The sequence below is a fragment of the Oncorhynchus clarkii genome, chromosome 10 (genome assembly GCF_045791955.1).
Source record: "Oncorhynchus clarkii lewisi isolate Uvic-CL-2024 chromosome 10, UVic_Ocla_1.0, whole genome shotgun sequence".
Taxonomy (NCBI): Eukaryota; Metazoa; Chordata; class Actinopteri; order Salmoniformes; family Salmonidae; genus Oncorhynchus; species Oncorhynchus clarkii.
This window is the reverse complement of record NC_092156.1, coordinates 25,479,213-25,502,317: the sequence shown is the minus strand read 5'-3', so window position 1 is coordinate 25,502,317 and position 23,105 is coordinate 25,479,213. Positions and strand designations below refer to the sequence as shown.

The 23,105-nt window shown below is 44.3% G+C and overlaps 1 protein-coding gene and 1 pseudogene across 1 annotated transcript; one reads left to right on the top strand and one right to left on the bottom strand.

Annotated features, from left to right (window-relative positions):
* The first annotated feature begins 10 nt into the window (after nt 1-10).
* On the top strand, nt 11-7,135 carry LOC139418175 (28S rRNA (cytosine-C(5))-methyltransferase-like; annotated as a pseudogene).
* Nucleotides 7,136-9,958: 2,823 nt separating this feature from the next.
* On the bottom strand, nt 9,959-19,014 carry LOC139418174 (nuclear envelope pore membrane protein POM 121-like). Its single transcript, XM_071167428.1, has 13 exons — nt 18,360-19,014; nt 17,390-17,605; nt 17,033-17,200; nt 16,823-16,903; nt 16,454-16,625; nt 16,120-16,211; nt 15,935-16,014; nt 15,677-15,789; nt 15,483-15,582; nt 15,122-15,397; nt 13,569-15,011; nt 13,243-13,350; nt 9,959-12,528 (listed from the first exon to the last, which is right to left on the bottom strand). The coding sequence occupies exons 1-13, from the start codon at nt 18,923-18,925 to the stop codon at nt 12,428-12,430; spliced, it is 3,516 nt and encodes a 1,171-aa protein (XP_071023529.1). The 5' UTR covers nt 18,926-19,014; the 3' UTR covers nt 9,959-12,427.
* Between the last annotated feature and the right edge of the window lie 4,091 nt (nt 19,015-23,105).

Sequence of the window (23,105 nt, the reverse complement as noted above, 5' to 3'; positions counted from 1 at the left end):
TGGGTGTCGTGGAGATATATTCATGTAGTTGTACATAATGATAACACATTATCTGTTTTCTAACAATGGCTTTGTACGTGAAAGCTGCCGAGATTATCGAGAAAGTGGAGAGGAACCAGGCTGCTTTATAGACTGGTTTACGACAGTACATTTCAGGTAATTTGCTACAGTGTACTGAGTACAGTAGCTAGCTAGCTAACTCCTTGCTCTGTCAACATTTACCACGTAGCTAACCAGTAAATATCAAATAACACAGGCAACACCTTGCTGTTCATGCCTAGAAGCTAAAGATATTTTCAGCAGAGATTAACTTTACAGCAGTACTGTGGGTGTTAATATTGTTAACAATAATGCTCTCACCTCACCAGAATATCAAGCATCTGTTTGCACAGGTGTGAGACACAGAAGTTTTAATCTATCCTCTAAGAGATCATTGAGTCCACAAAGCTCCTCAAACAAACTAAGATAAAAAATGAATCTTGCCAAGGACCAGGTAATGTGAAACACATTGGACAATTCTCTCCCCCATCCTGCCTTTTTGAACAAAAAGCTTATTTTTTCAAAACTAGGCAAGTCAGTTAAGAACAAATTATTTTTTGCAGTGACCAATTGAGCGCTGCCCTATGGGACTACCAATCACAGTCCCTCCAACATATAGTTCTTCAAGCCTGATATTTAATATGCAGGCATTTGTTTCGACCCAGACGAACACACCTGATTATGTACTGTAATTGATTCAGGCGTGCTAGAACATGGATAGAACAAAAGCTGCACACCCTGTGGATCAGATCCCCATGGACAAAGAATGAAGAACACTGCCCCAACACCATGGCTGGTCACTTACCTCTTGTTTGGTCCTGTCCATTACACAGGTTCTGGTGTATGACCTAGTTGTTGGTAAGGGGCTGCAGTGTGGCGGGGCCTGGAAGGCTCTGATGATGAAGCACTGCTCCAGACTGCAGGCTGCCCTGGCCGGCATGAAAATCAAGCAGAAGGTCAGCTGCAACCAGGACCTACTCTCCTCCAGTCTCCAGCAGCCTGAAGGTTGGATTGATTGATCCTTATTACTCTTGTTAGACATTTTAGAAAATATGTTATTTTAGCTGCAAAAATATGGAGTGGCATAGTAGTCTTAGATAGGAAATGTATGTACACTAATATTACTGGCTTAGTAACATGCTTCTGAAGTCTGTACAGCTGGTCAACTTTTTTGCATTATTCACACTGTCTGGGATACTTCACTGGAAATATGTTAAATATTACTTCCTCAGGCTATCAGCTCCCAAGGTATGTGCGTGTGAACATATTAAAGACCACGGTGGAGGACGCCATCGATTACCTAAAGAGAGAGGTCTTTCGCCTTCCTGGGACAGGCCTACAAAGTCAGTCAGTGACAAGCCTTGGATGTTTCTTCATTCCCTGTTAATTATATTGACTGAGCATGGACTCATTCTAGTGATCGAGGTTGACATTAGGCAAATTAAAACCAAAATGTGTGTTTCTGATGTCCAGGCTCAATGACCTGAATCTGAAGGGGAAATCCTTTGTGGGTGACCTGCAACTTTCAGACCTGCTGGTTGTCTCTGCGAAGACAGACTTCCATGACCACAATCTCTACAAGGCTGGCCACATCATTCTACAAGACAAGGTATGGATTCTAAATGCGTCCTTCCATCCTTTCCTTCCTTCCTTCCTTCCTTCCTTGAGGTCATCACTGATCTGTACATGATTGGATGAGGTTACCTTGTAAGATCTATTCTGATAAAAGAAAGAAGCTAAGATGCATTTCAAACAAGGCCCATGGACTTGCATGTCTACTACTGTCTCCCTTATATCCCAACAGGCCAGCTGTCTCCCTGCGTACTTCGTGAACCCTCTTACAGGCAGCCATGTCCTGGCTCCTGTACAGTGCCGGGGAACAAAACCAACCACCTTGCCGCCATCATGAATAACAAAGGGTAAAGCTTGATTGAAATATGGAGGGTCAATTTCCCAGACCCAGACTAAGCATACTCCTGGACTAAATACCATGTTTAATAGTCCAGAAATATACTTATTCTGGATCAGAGAAACATATGTCCTGTGATGTTAATCCTGCAAAAAGTTAAGGTTACAAAATGATAGCTCTTTTGATCAGATTTCAAAGCACATTGTAAGGGTTACTTGTCTCACCTCACACCTTTGACCAAAACCTCCTTTCTGGCCTGTGTTGAAGGAAACGGTTTGCCTTTGACCTGGACGCCAAGCATCTCTCCACAATGTCCACTCGCCTGCTCTGTACCAGACTCACATGTCAGCAGCTGGCCAATCAGGACATCCTAAAGGTGGACCCGGATGGGCCGCAGTATAGATGTGGAGTACATTCTACTTGACCCATCGTGCAGCGGATCAGGTAACAACATGACCTGTCTTTCTGAGGGGTATACTACAAAGCAGGTTCAATGAGTTAGCCAGCTAACTTTGATAAACAACCAGAAACAACCATACATTTTCTGATGTAAACTCAGCAAAAAAAGAAACGTCCTCTCACTGTCAACTGCGTTTATTTTCAGCAAACTTAACATGTGTAAATATTTGTATGAACATAACAAGATTCAACAACTGAGACATAAACTGAACAAGTTCCACAGACATGTGACTAACAGAAATTGAATAATGTCTCCCAGAACAAAAGGGGGGTCAAAATCAAAAGTAACAGTCAGTATCTGGTGTGGCCACCAGCTGCATTAAGTACAGAAGTGCATCTCCTCCTCATGGACTGCACCAGATTTGGCAGTTCTTGCTGTGAGATGTTACCCCACTCTTCCACCAAGGTACCTGCAAGTTCCCAGACATGTCTGGGGGGAATGGCCCTAGCCCTCACCCTTCGATCCAACAGGTCCCAGGCGTGCTCAATGGGATTGAGATCCGGGCTCTTCACTGGCCATGGCACAACACTGACATTGCTGTCTTGCAGGAAATCACGCACAGTACGAGCAGTATGGCTGGTGGCATTGTCGTGCTGGAGGGTCAAGTCAGGATGAGCCTGCAGGAAGGGTACCATATGAGGGAGGAGGATTTCTTCCCTGTAACGCACAGCGTTGAGATTTCCTGCAATGACAACAAGCTCAGTCCGATGATGCTGTGACCCTCCACCTCCAAATCGATCCCACTCCAGAGTACAGGCCTCGGTGTGACGCTCATTCCTTCGACGATAAACACAAATCCGACCAACACCCCTGGTGAGACAAAACCGCGACTCGTCAGTGAAGAGCACTTTTTGCCAGTCCTGTCTGGTACAGCGACGGTGGGTTTATGCCCATAGGCGACGTTGTTGCCGGTGATGTCTGGTGAGGACCTGCCTTACAACAGGCCTACAAGCCCTCAGTCCAGCCTCTATCAGCCTATTGTGGACAGTCTCAGCACTGATGGAGGGATTGTGCGTTCCTGGTGTAACTCGGGCAGTTGTGATGTTCGGATGTACCGATCCTGTGCAGGTGTTGTCACACGTGGTCTGCCACTGCGAGGCCCATCAGCTGTACGTCCTGTCTCCCTGTAGCGCTGTCTTAAGTGTCTCACACTACTGTCATTGCAATTTAATACCCTGGCCACATCTGCAGTCCTCACGCCTCCTTGCAGCATGCCTAAGGCACGTTCACACAGATGAGCAGGGATCCTGGGCATCTTTCTTTTGGTGTTTTTCAGAGTCAGTAGAAAGGCTTCTTTAGTGTCCTAAGTTTTCATAACTATGACCTTAATTGCCTACTGTCTGTAAGCTGTTAGTGTCTTAACGACCATTCCACAGGTGCATGTTCATTAATTGTTTATGGTTCATTAAAAAAGCATGGGAAACAGTGTTTAAACCCTTTACAATGAAGATATGTGAAGTTATTTGGATTTTTACGAATTATCTTTGAAATACAGGGTCCTGAAAAAGGGAAACGTTTCTTTTTTTTGCTGAGTTTATTAAAAGCAAAACTTAGACATGTTTTTAGTTGTATCAATTAGTTGTATCAATTAGACCATGCCCATTTCAAGCGTATCCTTAAAAGTTATTTCCGAATATTAAGTTAGATGGGTAACTCATTGACCCTGCTTTGTAGTATACCTCTCTGATGTCCTCAAAACAAAATACCAATGTTTAGGGCTTGTTTATGTCTCCAGAAAGATGCACCTCAATGACCCAGAAGGACTCACAAGTCAAAGTATCTGTATGACCTCTAAAACATGTAACTTCTTTGTACTCTTGTTGAGCCAAATGAGTATATTTGTGTGTTTCTCTCTCTGGGATGGTGTGCCTGCAGAATGAGACGCCGGCATCCCAAAAGGAGCACGACAGTCCTCGTCTGAAGGCCCTGGCAGTGTTCCAGCTGCACTGTCTCAACCACACCAGGCACTTCCTTCGTCTGCAGCGACTCCACCGGCTCCATTCACACAGAGGAATGAGCAAGTGGTTGCCGCCTGCCTGCAGCAGAACTCAGGCTTCAGGTAGGAAACAAATATTAATCTAATGATCAATTCCCAAATTGAATAGAGATTATCATGGAACTGAATAAGTATTTTACCTATCTGTTTCTGTGATTGTAAGAACAGTATAAAGCATTGTCTTGTGGAAACCTTTGATCTGAGACACCAGCTCTGTTTCCACCCTTTGTTAATGCAGGCTGGTTCCTCTGCTCCAACAGTGGCCAGAGCGTTGCTCTGGCTACCCTCACAGTGTCTCCAAGCCAGCACCACCAAAGCCCTCACCCACAGCTTCTTTGTGGCCCTGCTGGAGCGACAAACAGCACAGAGTCTAGAACAGCCGGCCTCTCAAACACTTTGAGTAGCAGTCATATTTATAAAAATGTAACTAGGCAAGTCAGTTAAGAACAAATTCTTATTTACAATGACGGCCTACCTGGCGACGCAGGACCAATTGTGCACCGCCCTATGGGACTCCCAATCACAGCCGGATGTGATATAGCTTGGATTCGAAACAGGGACTGTAGTGACTAGAGGTCGACTGATTAATCGGAATGGCCGATTAATTAGGGCCGATTTCAAGTTTTCATATTTTTTTTACGCCTTTATTTAATCTTTATTTAACCAGGCAAGTCAGTTAAGAACACATTCTTATTTTCAATGACGGCCTAGGAACGGTGGGTTAACTGCCTTGTTCAGGGGCAGAATGACAGATTTTTACCTTGTCAGCACGGGGATTCAATCTTGCAACCTTACGGTTAACTAGTCCAACGCTCTAACCACCTGCCTCACGAGGAGCCTGCCTGTTACGCGAATGCAGTAAGAAGCCAAGGTAAGTTGCTAGCTAGCATTAAACTTAATCAATCATATTCACTAGTTATAACTACACATGGTTGATGATATTACTAGTTTATCTAGCGTGTCCTGCGTTGCATATAATCGATGCAGTGCGCATTTGCGAAAAAGGACTGTCGTTGCTCCAACGTGTACCTAACCATAAACACCAATGCCTTTCTTAAAATCAATACACAGAAGTATATATTTTAAACCTGCATATTTAGCTAAAATAAATCCAGGTTAGCAGGCAATATTAACCAGGTGAAATTGTGTCATTCTCTTGCGTTCATTGCACGCAGAGTCAGGGTATATGCGACAGTTTGGGCCGCCTGGCTCATTGCGAACTAATTTTCCAGAATTTTACGTAATTATGACATAACATTGAAGGTTGTGCAATGTAACAGGAATATTTAGACTTATGGATGCCACCCGTTAGATAAAATACGGAACGGTTCCGTATTTCACTGAAAGAATAATAGTCTTGTTTTCGAGATGATTGTTTCCGGATTCGACCATATTAATGACCTAAGGCTCGTATTTCTGTGTGTTATTATGTTATAATTAAGTCTATGATTTGATAGAGCAGTCTGACTGAGGAATGGTAGGCACCAGCAGGCTCATAAGCATTCATTCAAACAGCACTTTCGTGCGTTTTGCCAGCAGCTACGCTGTTTATGACTTCAAGCCTGTCAACTCCCGAGATTAGGCTGGTGTAACGATGTGAAATGGCTAGGTAGTTAGCGGGGTGCGCGCTAATAGCGTTTCAAATGTCACTCGCTCTGAGACTTGGAGTAGTTGTTCCCCTTGCTCTGCATGGGTAATGCTGCTTCGAGGGTGGCTGTTGTCGTTGTGTTCCTGGTTCGAGCCCAGGTAGGAGCGAGGAGAGGTACGGAAGCTATACTGTTACACTGGCAATACTAAAGTGCCTATAAGAACATCCAATAGTCAAATTAAATACAAACGGTATAGAGAGAAATAGTCCTATAATTCATAAAATAACTACAACCTAAAACTTCTTACCTGGGAATATTGAAGACTCATGTTAAAAGGAACCACCAGCTTTGATATGTTCTCATGTTCTGTGCAAGGAACTTAAAAGTTAGCTTTCTTACATGGAACATATTGCACTTTTACTTTCTTCTCTAACACTTTGTTTTTGCATTATTTAAACCAAATTGAACATGTTTCATTATTTGAGGCTAAATTGATTTTAATGTATTATATTAAGTTAAAATAAGTGTTCATTCAGTATTGTTGTAATTGTCATTATTACAACAAAAACATTTTTTATTTATTTTTTAAATCGGCCGATTAATCGGTATCTGTATTTTTTTGTCCTCCAATAATCGGTATCGGCGTTAAAATCATAATCGGTCGACCTCGAGTAGTGACACCTCTTGCCCTAAGATGCAGTGCCTTCAACCGCTGCGCCACTCGAGAGCCCATTTGAATTACATCACATTCAATGAAACTCATTAATTGAAAGAGGATATTTATAGAAAAAACATCTAGATTATACTGTTTGCTGCATGAAGTTTTAATCACCAACAAAAATGCAACATTGTTAATGCTCGTCTTAACTAGTGTAGCAATCCAGTTGCTGCTGAGATGAGTCCAAGTAGTCCTTCTGCCAGTGAGGACAAGTATGAGGCTGAGATCACAGAAGATAAGGATGAGGTTCAGGATGTGGCTGAGAAAGCCAACCCTAATGAGGAAAGGACAAACATCAGGAGGAGCGAGGAGGAAGAAAAAGATGGGACTGAGGATATGGCTGAGGAGCCTAACACCACTAAGGAACAGACAGATAACAGGAGGAAAGAGGAGGAAGAAAAACAATGTTGCTAAAGTGGAATGAGAATGACCTTTCAAAGGGACACTGGTTTAGGGTGCCTTGGTAGTCAACTGTGGCTGTTATTTGGACAAGCCATATTTCGCCCTATCGCAAGTCAACATCGAAGCTTGGCTGTGCCATGTTCTAACATGGTCTCAGAGCATTCTGAACATTAAGTATGTTACATTTCATATGGTATGTATTAATTTGTGGATGTCCATCATCCATTTATGATATTTTACTGAATTACAAGTTGTATTATTTGTTCAGAATTAGCTAAATATACAATATTACATTTTCAAAATGTATAATATAATACAAATACTAGAAATGTTGCATGTTATAGACAATATCAAAATGCGCAAAATAACTTAAGGCTATAATTTAACCTACAATATTTCTTAAGTATTTATGTAATTGTACTGAAAGTGTGTTTACATCACAGCAGTCATGTTTTTAATATATGCCTATGTGACTTTACTCAGATAAAAACGTGGTTACTGTCACACAAACATCCCTCCATACAGTAGATGATATAGCCACATCACTCATAACTTAAACTCAGTCAAAAACGTGACTTTCCTGTGTTTTATATTTCCTTGCTGAGATGGGAATAATACTGTGAAAATGTATATTTAGTGCAAGAGCTATAAGAGGGGGGAATGTCCATAGGGGGAGTAGGCAGCTGAATAACCACCAGCTAGCTACCTGCTTCCCCTGCTGATCCCCCTATGGACCCCTCCCACCACCATTTACCCTACCTGCTGCTCTCCCAGTTGACATTCCACCCCACCCCTAGAGTCTTTACTCTGCCTCCACCCCAAAATACATTATTGATTAATCACTGGCAGAGTTATGTATATAGTGTTATTTCTATTGTTTTTTTATTACCATTTTCATAATTTTATTTCACTTAGTCCTGCATGTTAAATACTAAATGTACAGTGAAAAGATTCACTATACCCTACATTCACACCTGCAACCCTGTACATGTGACTAAACCACCAAAGGTTGATGTCCACGCCCCCACATCAATCTAATTAAAAAACGGTTCTCACAAAATTGTCTGTAGCGGTGGAACGGTTTGGCATACAAACTACTATGAAAAGGTGAGACTCATGAACATGTTTTTCTTTAGGACTCCCACAGGCCTCACCTGTGGGTCCCCTCTATACTATTTGGGAAAATTAATTGAAGTATAAATGGACTGTATAGTACCAAAAATAAGGACTGTAATACATGTGACTTGTTTTTTCCCCCTGATCTTAGATCGCTCAGATAAAGGACTTCAGAACAAAACATTTTTTTTGGGGGGGGGGGGGGGGCTCTATGCTCCATGTAGTGAATCTTATTCAATGCGTTTGTATGGGCTTATAGCAGTAAGGCCAAAAATAATTGCTTCAATAATTGTATTTACAGGTCTTAGACTTATGGGTTAAACACAGAATCTTCAAAAGGACCACCTGGAATTTCAGTCTGTTTGGGTGGGATGGAATTTTGGCATGCCCTGAAATGATATTGAGATAAAAAGGTCCAAGGCAGCCGTTAAGACATCTAACGCTCTAAAAACACTGTCATATTATCAAAAGTCTACATTTCAGATAAGTCATTTGGTGCCTCCTCGACAACAAAAATAAAACACATGGAATAGCCTGAGCCCTTGGTTAAATCCATACGGTTAAGTATGGCCACAATAAGTCAAATTAAAACACCTATACTTATTTACACAGCTCTGCACAAGGCTGAATGACGATGTACAATTTACAAATGACTTAAGTGTATGGGGATTTGGTGATCTACTGAAGGACATCAATGTTGTACTAAAATGGGTAAAGCACAAAAAGTCCAATTATGAACAGAAAAAATTACAAATCATAGTACAAAATATTATACTACATTCAATGTTTGTGCTTTTCAATTGTGCATACCGGAAATCTCAACTAACAATAACACAAGACAGCCTCCCGGGTGGCGCAGTGGTTAAGGGCGCTGTACTGCAGCGCCAGCGCAGTGCGCGCTAACCAAGGTTGCCAGGTGTACGGTGTTTCCTCCGACACATTGGTGCGGCTGGCTTCTGGGTTGGATGCGCGCTGTGTTAAGAAGCAGTGCGGTTTGGTTGGGTTGTGTATCGGAGGACGCATGACTTTCAACCTTCGTCTCTCCCGAGCCCGTACAAGAGTTGTAGCGATGAGGCAAGATAGTAGCTACTAAAAAAACTAATTAAATACCACGAAATTGGGGAGAAAAAGGGGTTAAAAAAAACATAAGACAATAATTAAGCCCTATCTATGGGAACAAACACTTCAACAAAAGGTGGCCAGGCCATTTGTGGTTTGAGTTAACGCCATCACCACATTTCCCAACCATGTCATAAGCATATTTCAAGATACAATAACATTTTCTCACAAGATATAAAAACAAGCCTGGTAAATGAGCAAAGCATGCATCAGTCTTCTTTCAAAAGCTGTCAGTCAAAATGACCACTGGGCAGACTGTTCATTTCTCACTTCACATCCAAATAACTGAGGTGGGGTGCTATCAATTGTTAAAGGGATTAGGTATAACACAAAACATGGGTATCATACATAAATGACATACTGCTGCATATTGAAATAGATCATGCTTTTAAAAATGAACAGGGTACTAGAGTGTCCCAGCACAAAAAACATTAACGTCAGTATTTTTCTATACAGTCAGCCACACGCAAAGCCAGTCTCGCTCTCTAAAGTGACAATTCACGTGTCAGGCTTGTACTGTACACAATGATCAGACAAACAGCATTCACATACACTAGCAGACCCAGTACGCTCTTGTATATAAAAAAAAAGTGGCACTCTTCCAAATGGAAACTTTTAGACGCTTTTATTCCACCATTGCAATACGGTTGAGGAAAGATGAACAAATTCAATAACTATAGACCAATTGCGCCAGTGAGCCAAGCTTGAAGGAATTCTAAAAGGCAACCTGCTTTAATACAAAAATAAAGTTTGTGCGTTTTTTTTTTAATGTTCATTCATTGCCACTATTTAGTCAAATCATGCCCCACACACACACACACACACACACCTCTTTCAAACACTAACTGGCTCGAACAGGAGATGTTCTGATTAAAAATTAGTATTCAAAATCCTAGTTCTGTCTCAAGAGGGGTGGACCAATTAATAACCGATTCAACACCCGAGGTAATTTTTGTAGCCTACATCGTTAGTAAAATGTTTTGCGCACAACAAAGAGGTTAAGTATGACATGAAAGAAGACAATTCCCCTCCAGTTCCTTTAGTCCTGAGTTTCAATCCAGCATTAATGACAAGAACACCTCTCCTGCTGTGCACATTTGTGAATCTAGTTGTAGTCACACCCAAACACATTCATCATTAAATTGTTAAAAAGTCAACAAAACTCCTAACCTCACCTATTGAATGTGCAGATAAAACCCATGTCCGGCACTACCAATATGCCGCCATTCACCACATTACTTCCTCCAAGCCAGGCTCACAGAGGCAAAAACAGTAACAAGCAAAAAAACACCAGAAAAGACTTGAAGGGAATCATACAAGGGAGGGGAAAGCGGGTTGACTGCTGAAGGCGCAAGTATGTCCATCTTCAATGCATAAGAGGGGGGGAGCATGTGAGCACCAAGCTCAGTTCATTTTAGAAATGCACTCAGCTTTGTCTTGGTAGTATACAAATGCAGGGGTATTGTGGTACAGTCCCCAGATGTTTCTATCATGGCCAGTCAGAACTCTATGATAGATCTTATGGGGGCTCTGTGTGAAGGTGGGGGCTGGCTTTCAAGACATACATTGTTCTGTGCCATGTCGGTGGGAAACACTTACAACGCTGTATTTAATTGATCAAACAGGGTCTTTAATCAAGACCGTGACTAGTTGAATCTGGTGTTCCAGTGCTGGGCGAAAACCCTGCATCTCCTATGGCTCGCCAGGACCACCATACCCATCCCTCCCATAGCACACAACTGCTCTGACCACATTTAAAACGCATCCTTACGTCCTCTGCCTTGAAGTAATTCACTAGGTTAGGATAACTTGCTTTTTTCCATCCAATGGAATACAATCCACAGACAGTACTTCAAGGGAAGGAGGAAGGTTTTGTTAACGTTCTCAAACAGTTCCCCGATCGGTCTTGAATGTCCTCACCTCCCATCTTCACTATGGCGATAGCAGGAGTAGAGAAAAGGACTTAAGCGGTGGTAGAAGAGAGAATATTTTGTAGGTCAGACCTTTGGTTTTTAGCGCAAGTCCAGGGTAGCCCATTTACACAAACACAATATCAACACACAAATGACTACTACCCTGGGACTTCACATGATCATAATGCCATCCCCAGATCAGTTAAACATAAATTATGTATATCAAAAGGATTTTATTGTTCACCTTATTCTGTCATTAAGGATCAAACGAGTAGAACAAATTCCATTGTAGGAATGCTTCCCAGTGCCTGTGACACTGTACAATAATGCAAGGGCATATCTGAGAACTACACTAAGCACTCATTCAAAACACAGGTAGACCGAATTAGTTTGCCCTTTTAAGTGCCAAGATGCCACATACCAGTCTTCATTAACCGAGTGAAACAGCCTTTAGGAATCCAAATTGAAACTTTACATGTAAAATAAACACAATTCATTATCTAAAAACTGTCAACATCTCCTATACATTATGGTTGCCATGTACAACTGGATATGTCCATGCAGATCATACTGACGTCAACCCTATTTTGACCGTGGGCATACGTCCAAAAAAAACAGTTCAGCCCTTGTATAGGCGTTAACACACAGTCCTGCTTAGAATTTTATACAAAAACAAAGTGAGTGAGAAGCGTGTCGGATCTGAACAAATCCTGCTCTATTAGCAAATCAAAAACGGGTCATAAACAGGTCTAGTAGGGGAAACCCAAAAGGCGGGGGGGGGGGGAGTTGTTTGAATTGGATATGCTACACTTAAAGTCAAATGGATTTCAATAGTCTTGTCTTTCAAGTATAATACATTGTTTCGTTCTGCCTCCTATCCCCCTTTCTGATCCTCCCTGGGAGAGTGGCTACACTGTCAGAGCAGTAGGCATCCTAGGAGGGCCGTGTGCGCCTCTGCTAGCCTTGTACCACAAAGCAGGCCAGCCCAGGCCGGCCAGGGGAACAACAGGGCGGGGGGAGGCCTGTTGGTCTGACTGGGGTTACAATGGAAAGCTATGTTAGCCATAGCAGCAGTTCAGCTCCTCTGGAGGATGTAATGGGTGTCATCGATAGCAGTGCTGAATGGGTAAGGGCTTCCAAGCCATGCGCTACCTGCCTTGGCTAGGCTATTTCTTCCTGGGGTGCTGCCTTCGGGCCTGTAGCCTCTGGCGTGCCCCTGACGTTTTGGAGCCAGCACCAATGGAGAACGAGGGAGTTGATGGAGAGCCTGGCCAACAACAAAAAAACATGTCAATATAAAGATGCACCTGGCTGTTGACTATAACCATTACAGCTTCTCAGATTTACAGTGTCTCCTGACCCCTCCTGTCTCAGCCTCCAGTATTTATGCTGCAGTAGTTTATGTGTCGGGGGGCTAGGGTCAGTTTGTGATATCTGGAGTACTTCTCCTGTCCTATTCGGTGTCCTGTGTGAATTTAAGTGTGCTCTCTCTAATTCTCTTTCTTTCCCTCTCGGAGGACCTGAGCCCTAGGACCATGCCTCAGGACTACCTGACATGATGACTCCTTGCTGTCCCCAGTCCACCAGGCCGTGCTGCTGCTCCAGTTTCAACTGTTCTGCCTTATTATTTGACCATGCTGGTCATTTATGAACATTTGAACATCTTGGCCATGTTCTGTTATAATCTCCACCCAGCACAGCCAGAAGAGGACTGGCCACCCCACATAGCCTGGTTCCTCTCTAGGTTTCTTCCTAGGTTTGGGCCTTTCTAGGGAGTTTTTCCTAGCCACCGTGCTTCTACACCTGCATTGCTTGCGGTTTGGGGTTTTAGGCTGGGTTTCTGTACAGCACTTTGAGATATCAGCTGATGTACGAAGGGCTATATAAATAAATTTGATTTGATTAGGAAGAAACAGACTATGCTTTTTGCTGCATGCTTCAGGCAGAACGCTAGAGAATCAAGCTCTAGTTATTTTCTTACCGAATGCTGAGGGTGCCAAAGCACTGAATCCTTGGACTGGAGTTCCTGGGCTTCCAAAGGCGATAGGACCTGCAGCTGTGCTCTGGCCAAAAGTAGGGGTAGACGTCCCTGTACAATAAATGAACAATTAGAGACTAGAATAAAAGACATCTAATAAACTTTGGTTTTGGATTGAACTGGACTTTTAAAATTGGCCAATACTGTAAAATTTCACTGCCACCAAAATGCAACATTGACCAACATCTGATTTATTTTAAATAATATAAATCTGTTGTGGATGAAAACAAAAATCAGTAAAAGTGTGTGTTATATTATAATCTACTGACCGAAGGCTGGCTTGTCACTAACAGCAGCCCCGAAGTTGAAGCCTGGTGTCTGTGTTGTGAGGTTGGGTGTTCCAAACTGAGTGCCTGAAATTGCTGTGCCGAAGTTGAATCCTCCGGTGTTTGGCTGGACAGGGGTAGCGGGGGCCTGCTGTGCAGAAACACCACCAAACGAGAAGGTTGGGGCAGAGGCTGGGAGTGTGCCGGCAGTCTGAGTGGCAGAGCCAAAGGCAGGGGCTGCTGGGACAGCCGCGGTGTTGCCAAATGCAAAACCTGTAGAGCTGGCTCCAAATGCCAGCTTAGTGGGCGTCCCAAATGTAGAAGCTGCCGTAGTGGCAGCTGCACCAAAAGCGAAGGGGGCAGGGGTGGCCCCAGCTGACCCAAATGTGAAAGGATTAGCTGCTGCAGAAGCAGCAGCCGGGGCCTGAGTCGCGCTAGGGAACGCTGATGCTGCTGAGGCGTCGAATGACGACTTCCCAAACGTGAACGTGGACTGGATTGCAGGTGCTGCAGCTGTAGTAGTGACTGCAGCGGCCATGCCAAAGCCACTGAAGGATGCGGTGGTAGAGTTTTGGGTGGCTGCAGCTTGACCAAAGGTAAATCCCCCCTGGGCGGTGGCTGGGGGGGCGAGTTGAGTGGCAGCAGAGGTGGTGGTCATGGCACCAAACAAAAAGCTGTTGTTGCTAGTGGTGGTGGCGGCTGCAGTGGAGCTGAGGGTGGGTGCAGGAGCTGTGGTGGAGCCGAACTGGAAAGTACTTCCTGTGGCAGGGGCAATGGTCGTGGCAGAGGTCATTGCAGGCGGCGCACTCCAGTTTCCAAACAGAGACTTGACAGATGGCGGGGCGGCTCGGACTGCGGAGGGGACTGGGGCAGGAGCGGTGCTGCTGGACACCCCAGTGAACAGGGAGGCAGCAGGGGCCACTGTACTGCTGTTGGTGAGCCCGCTGAGCAATGAAGCAGATGCGCTGGCTGTGGAGGGGGCTGAGGTAGCGGCTGGCTGTCCAAAAGCACTGGTGGCTGTGGCACTTCCAAATATGGGCTTAAAGGTTGGGACAGCAGGTGTGCTCTCTGTGGCTGGGGAGGCTGGGGTCGCAGGCCCGAAGATGGGCTTGAACACAGAGGCCAGGAGGGGATTATTACTGCTGGTTGTTTCTGTGGTGGCAGTGGGGGCCAATGAGGAGGAAGGGGCTGTCAGTGTGTTGGCCAGGCCAAACAAGCTAGCTCCACCCAGGCTGGGGACACTGCTGGGGGCCTTGGTGACTTGGCTCAGCACCTGGATGAAAGCAGAGGACATGGTGCTGGCAGGCTGGGAGAGGGAGGTTGGGGCAGGCTGGAAGGAGGAGGCTGGTGTGGGCTGAGGAGCAGTCAAGCTGGTCTCTGCCTGCAGAGCAGAAGTCACCAGTGGTGCAGGAGTCATCAATACTTTCCCCAAGGAGACAGCCGGAGCTGGAGGGCAGAAAAAAAAGAGAAAAACAGGCTTGAGTAACATCTTCACTCAAAGACCACCAAAAAGAAGTGTCTTCCAACTTTAAATGATTGATATGTGATTAACAGACCTGCAGTGGTGGCAGCAGCACAGGCGAGGGCGTTGTTCCTCATCATTTTAAGAGACTCCAGGAGGGGGTTGGCCACGGGGGTGGTGGTGACAGGTGTAGCTGTGCTTGAGGGGACAGGATCCAGGTTGATCACAGAGATAGGAGCCACCACACTGGCAGATGTCGATATGGAAAGAGGGCTGGCCAGCAGGTTGGCCAGGGTGGGTGTGGGGTCGCTTGACACAGGAGGTTGAGAAGATGTGGTCACTACTGGAGCTGGCACAGATTTCTCTGGTACTAAAAAATGACCACAACATAAATATCCCATACTTTTTGTTGTTGACAAACTGTTTTATAAAAGTTGTGATCTGGGAATACGCACCACACTCTTCAAGGACTGTGTTGATCTGGCTGAGAGCAGCTTTTTTCTCCTGATCCAGATCTTTCACAGTGATGGTGTAGCCCAGCTCAGGAGGTGGAGGCTGCAAAGACAACATCAATGTTAAGACTCCATCTGTCAGATGATTAGCTACATGTCCCATTTGAATACATGTTCTATTACGCAGAATTTCTCACTAGAGAGATTTGGTCTCCTCTACGACTGGACACCAGCGGAATCTTGCGTTTCCGTTTCCCACTACCGGCAGAGTCTGACGCCACATGGACCTCGGGGGCTAGAGTCAGTTTTTCTGTAACAGGAAATATAGTACATTGAACGTTAATGTGGTGGCTCCAGTTATTTTCAATTACTTAAAATCAAAACATAAGTCTATTTTGGGACAACACCAAAAGCCCTGAGCCTGATCTGGAATAACATCATAAACATGCTCTAACCAGTGGTGGGTGCTGGGTCCATCAACGTCTTATCAGACCTCGTCGAGGACGCAGAGCTGGGGGAGCGAGCATCCTCTTCCCTGGCAGACAGAAAAAACAAAGTCATAAAATGCATGCAACAATGGCAGTTCTCATTTCATCACAGGACATGGTGTGAACCTAGAAATGTCTAGAAGGGTGAATACCTGGGCTTTTTAGAGGCTCTCTCTGGGGTCTGGGAGCGGGATGACCCAGGGCTGGAGAGAGGGGAGAGGCTGCGGGTGGAGGCCTTTTTGCGCTTGAAAACAAACGTGAAAGTGAGGGTTAGGTTAAAGGGCATCACACACAGCTCTCTGATTCAGAGGGGTTGGGTTAAATGTGGAAGACACATTTCAGTTCAATGCATTCAGTTGAGCAACTGACTCAGTTGCCACCCCCCGTTTTTCTGACAATACTGCTCTGTGTAGGTCAGCTCTGTCGATCCCAACAAGAGGAATACCCAATCAGAGGAGTACTGTCCATCCAAATTATAAAAAGTACCTGAGCAAAGCCTTGTGAGGAGCTGAGGGAGCTGCGGATGGAGTTGCGGACCGAGCCCAGGGTGCCGCTGGGGGTCAGGCCACAGCTCACAGAACTGATGGAGGAGGTGCGCGACTTCTTCATCGTTGACTCCTCCATCATAGCGTTCAGTCCTCGCTTCAGCGTACCAGGCCTACAGGAGTTGGGAGTGGAAACAGGATTTCAGGAGAGATTGGAAGAGGAGATACAGTATTTGAATAATTCATTATTTAGATATAACTAAACATATCTATATAACACACTGAATGAAAGCAAAGTCGCATTCAAATGTAATATCAGAACTTGAATTACAGAGGAAAAACTTTTTGTACTGGCATTGCTCACACTCACTTGGGCACCGGCTGTGTAGGAGCCCCATTGGGCAGCAGTGGCTCAAATGCCGAGTGAGCACTCCCACTGCTGTCATGACGCCTAAGTGAACAAAAAGCAGGCGTACGTTGTAAACAGTCTTCAAGAGCCACACAATACCAAGAAAGACACTGAAGTGTGAGAAGAACAGTATGTTGTATACAAAGGGATTGCATCCTGTGGTAGTCACACCTCCTTTTGCTCTTTTGCCCTGCAGTGAAGCTCCTGTCATCTTCATTGTCCACCTCTCTCTTGCGGCTCTCTTTGAGCACGCTCAGAACAGTCTCCCTGGAGCAAGGGTCTGCAGGGGCCCCCAGGCCTGGAGAACCAAGGATTCCCGGGGAGTTCAAATGATCAAAGCTGCAGACAACATCAATTGCAGAACAAATGTCAGAAGGGCCACCCAACTACTAAGGATGTTTTCAAACTGCATATGGACACTCAAATAATGTGCCACAGAATGATCACAGAAGTACAAGTTGCTTGCATTATCACCAACAGATCTACAAAAATGTTGAGATGCAGCAAGACAGGGCCAATATGACTTACAAAGGGGATTGAGAGGTGTTGCGATCTGGCCTAGCAATCTTCACTGTGACTGGACTGTGGACTGCTGGGGAGTTTCGAGGGGTGAGAATGTTCTTCTTTCTGAAGCCGTCCCACTGGGCAGGGGGCAGGATGCCCACAGAGGATGTGCCGGTCTGCTGGAGGGGGTAGTGGCGCTGGGGAGTTATGGTGAACCTGCCCATCATGCCAAGGGGCTCCCTGTACACAATGTGACCACAGGATTTGGTCATTGCAGGAAACTGACTGAGGTAGATCATTTATAAACTGATTTTATATCCACAAACAGGAATTTAAACATAATAGGGGACATTTTATCTGTCAAGAGCCTGAGCTGACCAACCATTTGTTTAAATAGCTACTTTGATAGCTATCAATGTTTTGAAAATGATAGTAAAAACTATTGTAAATTCAGTGATCATTACAGTGGAAAAGATTTTTACTGTAAAACTTCCTATAATGCATGTTCAAAACATTGTTATCGCTTGTCTCGTGCCATACTGTCATCGAAAGAACGAACGATTATATATCTCGAGCACGAACTTAGGTGGGAATGAACATTTCCTTGTAGAGAATGGAGCCGATAGCAACTCCCACATTTTCAAATATTGGAGGGAATGCTAGTATGTGTTGCGGCGAAGCAGCACGTCTTCTCAATACATTTAAAAACAAGCAACTGTTTTCCTATTTAATGATGACTAACTAGGACACGAACCGTAGCAACATTGGAATCGTTTAAAATCGTGTGACAACTGCACCATGTGTGCAACATGATCCGTAGGCGCAATTTTGTTTCGGAATTTTATTTAACTACGGTTAACATATTGGCTACTGACAGTTGCAAACCAGCTAGTTACGTTAGCTGACAATGCTAGGCTAACTACCTAGTCATTGTTAGCGTGCCTAATAACTTTAATGCTACAGTTAGCTAGTTAAACATTATTTCAGTACTCACCTCCCGAATGACAGCCTTTTGTTCGGAGTATAAACAGCGTGATTGGGTCGCGCCAATATTTCGCGCAGTTGTTCTCGTGCGTTTGGGTTAACACGCGAATTCGCACCGGCTCGCGGCCTCCCAACAACTGAGGGAGGACTTTCTGCCTTCCCAATGTAACTTCCCATTAGTATATCCCGAGGACTGAACAGAAATGAGTCGCTTTGTCCCGCGACTTTCCGATAAATAGCGCTCTCGGAACGTCTTTGGTCGGTAAATACTAGCGGTTCCCTAACATCACCCTTGACCGTGCGACTTCTGACTCTCCCCGCTGTGGGTAATCCGTTCGCAATCTCTGGCAACCAGCGTCGCAGCACGGGTGGAATAGTCAGACCATGGCGTGGATGAGGGCCTAACCTAGCGTTGAGTGATTCTCCGCTGTGATAAATAAAGGCAACGCAACAAACTCCAAGAATGAAAGCTATATAAAAAAAGGTTGGAATATAATACACAACTAGACAGAATATTACGATAGAACAAAACACGAGAGAGCTAAACGCTATGAACCGCTTCTCTCTTGGAGACATGGCGGCACCGCGCCGCCGGAGGACTTTGATATCCCATAATGCCGCGCGTCAACATTTCCCATAATTTATTCGCAAACCCCAATCAGCGCATATTCTGTGAAAAAATAATGTTTTACTGTTTACATTACTTTATTGCAAAAATAAATAAACGAATCCTAAAAGAATCAGACGAGTTAAATTGCTCTAACTTGGGTTTTTCACCGGCCGGGATTTAAAAATCATGATTACTTAGCCAATCATACAGATGATTACTGAATAAACAGCTTCTCAGATTTACAGTGTCTCCTGACCCCTCCTGTCTCAGCCTCCAGTATTTATGCTGCAGTAGTTTATGTGTCGGGGGGCTAGGGTCAGTTTGTGATATCTGGAGTACTTCTCCTGTCCTATTCGGTGTCCTGTGTGAATTTAAGTGTGCTCTCTCTAATTCTCTTTCTTTCCCTCTCGGAGGACCTGAGCCCTAGGACCATGCCTCAGGACTACCCGACATGATGACTCCTTGCTGTCCCCAGTCCACCTGGCCATGCTGCTGCTCCAGTTTCAACTGTTCTGCCTGTGATTATTATTATTTGACCATGCTGGTCATTTATGAACATTTGAACATCTTGGCCATGTTCTGTTATAATCTCCACCCGGCACAGCCAGAAGAGGACTGGCCACCCCACATAGCCTGGTTTCCTCTCTAGGTTTCTTCCTAGGTTTGGGCCTTTCTAGGGAGTTTTTCCTAGCCACCGTGCTTCTACACCTACATTGCTTGCTGTTTGGGGTTTTAGGCTGAGTTTCTGTACAGCACTTTGAGATATCAGCTGATGTACGAAGGGCTATATAAATACATTTGATTTGATTTGATCTAACTAAAGCTAACCTCAGTTCTGAGAGAAGAGAAATATTGCCATGATAATTTATTTATCCCCAAAAATATAGTTGACTTATAGCTCCAGATAGTGGGTAAGAAATGCTGGATTGTTTTTGTTTTGGAGGTCACATAAAAATCCAGAAGTCTTTACAATGCAAAGAAGTTTGAAAAGTGCTGAGGTTTGCCAACCAGACAAAGCCAATTAACCCTGTTATGGTGTTTCTCTTTCTGCCAGGCAGATTGTGGAATGTATTCAGAGGAAACGGTGATGCCAGCCAGGAAGGACATCAGAGCTGCACAGGAATTTCCTTTCACGTCTTCGCCAAAGGCTATTATTTCAGTGATTCAGCTTTATTTGGCCTTATTTTAGCTAAGGCTACAGCCCAAGCCTGATGACACAATCCTTCTGGAATTCAACATTTTGTACAGATTTCGGGTACTGCAATGTAGTGTTTAAATGTAAAAAAATGTAACCTTAATTTAACTAGGCAATCTTAATCTGATCTCAAGGTTCCAAATGTCCAAACTGAATTTGGTAAAAGGTATTTTATGTGCTCTGTGCCATCGGCTTGGAACGCCTTACAACATGCTTTTAAACTGGAAGAACTTGACCCGATTGGTGTTTTTAAATCATTGATGAAGGATTTTGAGGATGATTCCCTGACCTGTCAATGTTTTTAATTTGCTCTTTTATGATTTTGTTATACTCCTGTGAATTCTGTGTTTCTTGACTAAATTGCCTGTAGTTTCATGTTGTCTGTCTGTAATTGTGCAATGACTTGGTGCTGCCTATCTTGGCCAGGACGCTCTTGAAAAATATTTAAAATCTCAATGAGCTCTTCCTGGTTAAATAGAAAATATATATACGGTTGACACAGTTTGTCTCCCAAAGCTATAAACAGAGCATGTTTGGCCTTCGACAATGTGACACATTTCTCAGAATAACATCTGCTAAACACGTGTATGTGACCAATAAAATGTGCTTTTATTTAATAAGCCAGTCAGTCAATGCCAGAGTCGCCAGTCATTCCGTAAGGAAAGGAATTTCCTACGATTCCTAGTCAGGGTGATGCAACTGTTTATGGTCTTCCATTCAACCCTAAAAACATGTCAAACTATTTCTTCCATGTATGGTTGCCTTTAGTGCATGTGTCATTCAGACCAACTTCCATGGATAGTGGGGGCTTTGTTCTTAAAGCTGCACTTCCACATATGTCCAGCAGATGTCAGTCTCAACCCTTTTATTTTATTCTTCACTGAAAATCTCCTCTTTGTGTAAAATTTACTTTTTCCCTTTGGGAATGAAATCCCCTCTCTTTCCCGTTCTCAATGTTGTTGGATCTTAAAATACCACCGGTAAAATTTGTCGAAAATATGGAGAGTTTGGTGAATTTCAGCAAGCTCTCGGTATGCAGTGTTCATGACATGCCTATTATTTTCAAAGAGGTAAATGTTTTAATCTTTCTTTCTCTCTGTCCATTTTAGTGTGTGTGTGTGTGGAAGAGGGTTGATTTAGGGGTTCATGGAGCACCAGCTGTCCTAATACAGGTTTTTAGGGGCAGGTGTGTAACGCCCCCCCCCCCCCCCCTTCCCATCACTTTCCTCTCCCCAAAGCTCATCTCCATTTAGTCACGGGTCAGACGTTACCCCCTAAATCAGTAGGCCCATGCCACTTGGGGAATAAGACAACATGAAAGACATGATGGGGGTGATGATGCCTCTGAGCGAGACTCTGTTGTCCTATAACCCCCCTCTCCCCCTCTCCCCCTCAACCACCCACTCACACAGTCACACACAACCCTTTCCTCTCCCCCTGGTCTGGTACTTTCGGAGAACAAAGCCACCCCAATTGGCCAGGCTCTCACTCATTAGCCATGATCAGCTCTGTGCAGATGGCGCTGGGCTAACCACTAGGCTAATGGCTGCTTGGATTAACATTCTGCTGCCAGACACCCACCCAGCACCCACAGGAGGGGACAGCCAGACCAATTACCAATCCTAATCTTAAAGGAGGGGGTGAGGGAACCACCTCTTTCACTGATTACTCCCTCTTTTTGTCTCACTCCTCAATTACGATTGTGTCAACACGTGATCTTCAAAGAGTCTTTTGTATGGTGTATCGGATGGTGCTGGTGTTTTGGGTCTGAAAGTTTAACAGTCTTTATGTGTGTTTCTTTTTGTGTTGGAAGGTAGATGTGAGGATGTGCGAATTGTAGGCAACATTCTGTTGTTTCTCTCTTTTTGTTGGTCTGTCTTGCTGTCAAATTCTTTGTGTCACTGTCTGTTCTAAGAGTCTCTCATACATACGTTTCATATTCAAGAGGGTCGTAAACTAAATGCAGGGTTGCCCTGCACTCCTCTACCAGCTGTGGCTCTGGTACTTACATGAACTGCCTGTCTGCTACAGAGTGCAGGGTAATTACAAAACACAGACCAGCCCAACCCCCAGCCCAAGCAGCTACCCCTTTCTTGCCTTGATGGGTCCCGATTCTAGCCCTCCAAACCTCAAGGCCCCCTTCTATTTTGTCTGATTCTACCCTGTTCTGTACTGGCCTTGGTAACTTGCAGGTGCATATAACGGCCATGCATCCTCCCTGGCATCAATGCCATTGAAATGGAACAGGCCACTCTTTACAGTGACATACTTGTCATCTGCCAGCCGGACACCTCAAATCACCCTGAGTGTGTGCACTGTATGTGTTTTCTCTCTCACACTGTGTTTGTGCGTGCTGTAGGTATTTCTCTGTGTATGTGTGTACTTACAGACAGCAGATGGCCTGAGCGCCTCCTGAGCACACTGATCAGCTTAGTGTAGGCCAGGGCCAGTTCCTGTGAACAGAGTCAACCGTGTCAATCGTAATTAGACTTGTTTATGTCCTGTGGATCCATTCTCCTAATGTTGGCCAGTGCAGTTGGAGCCATTATGGGGACAAGCAATGATAATTGTAGAAGACCATGAGCCACTGTGGTGACAGTTTCACAGTGCATTAAATCTTTGAATAAATAGACATTCACTTGCGTTGGGCCAGTGATAACAGTCTGGTTTAGTCACCATGTGTTTGTATTAACGGATGTTGATAACATGATGAGAGGACTTATTGTATGTCCTTGGTACTTGTTACAGTAAAGCAGGATGTTCTTTGTCATACTTTGACAGCCTCAACCAGGATAATCATCTTTACTATAGGCTATAATGAAGCATATTGTTAGTCAGGCTTTATGTATTGTTTAACATTCAACAACCCCATTTCTTCAGTGTGTGTTATTTATTTATTAACCTTAATTTAACTAGGCGAGTCAGTTAAGAACACATTCTTATTTACAACG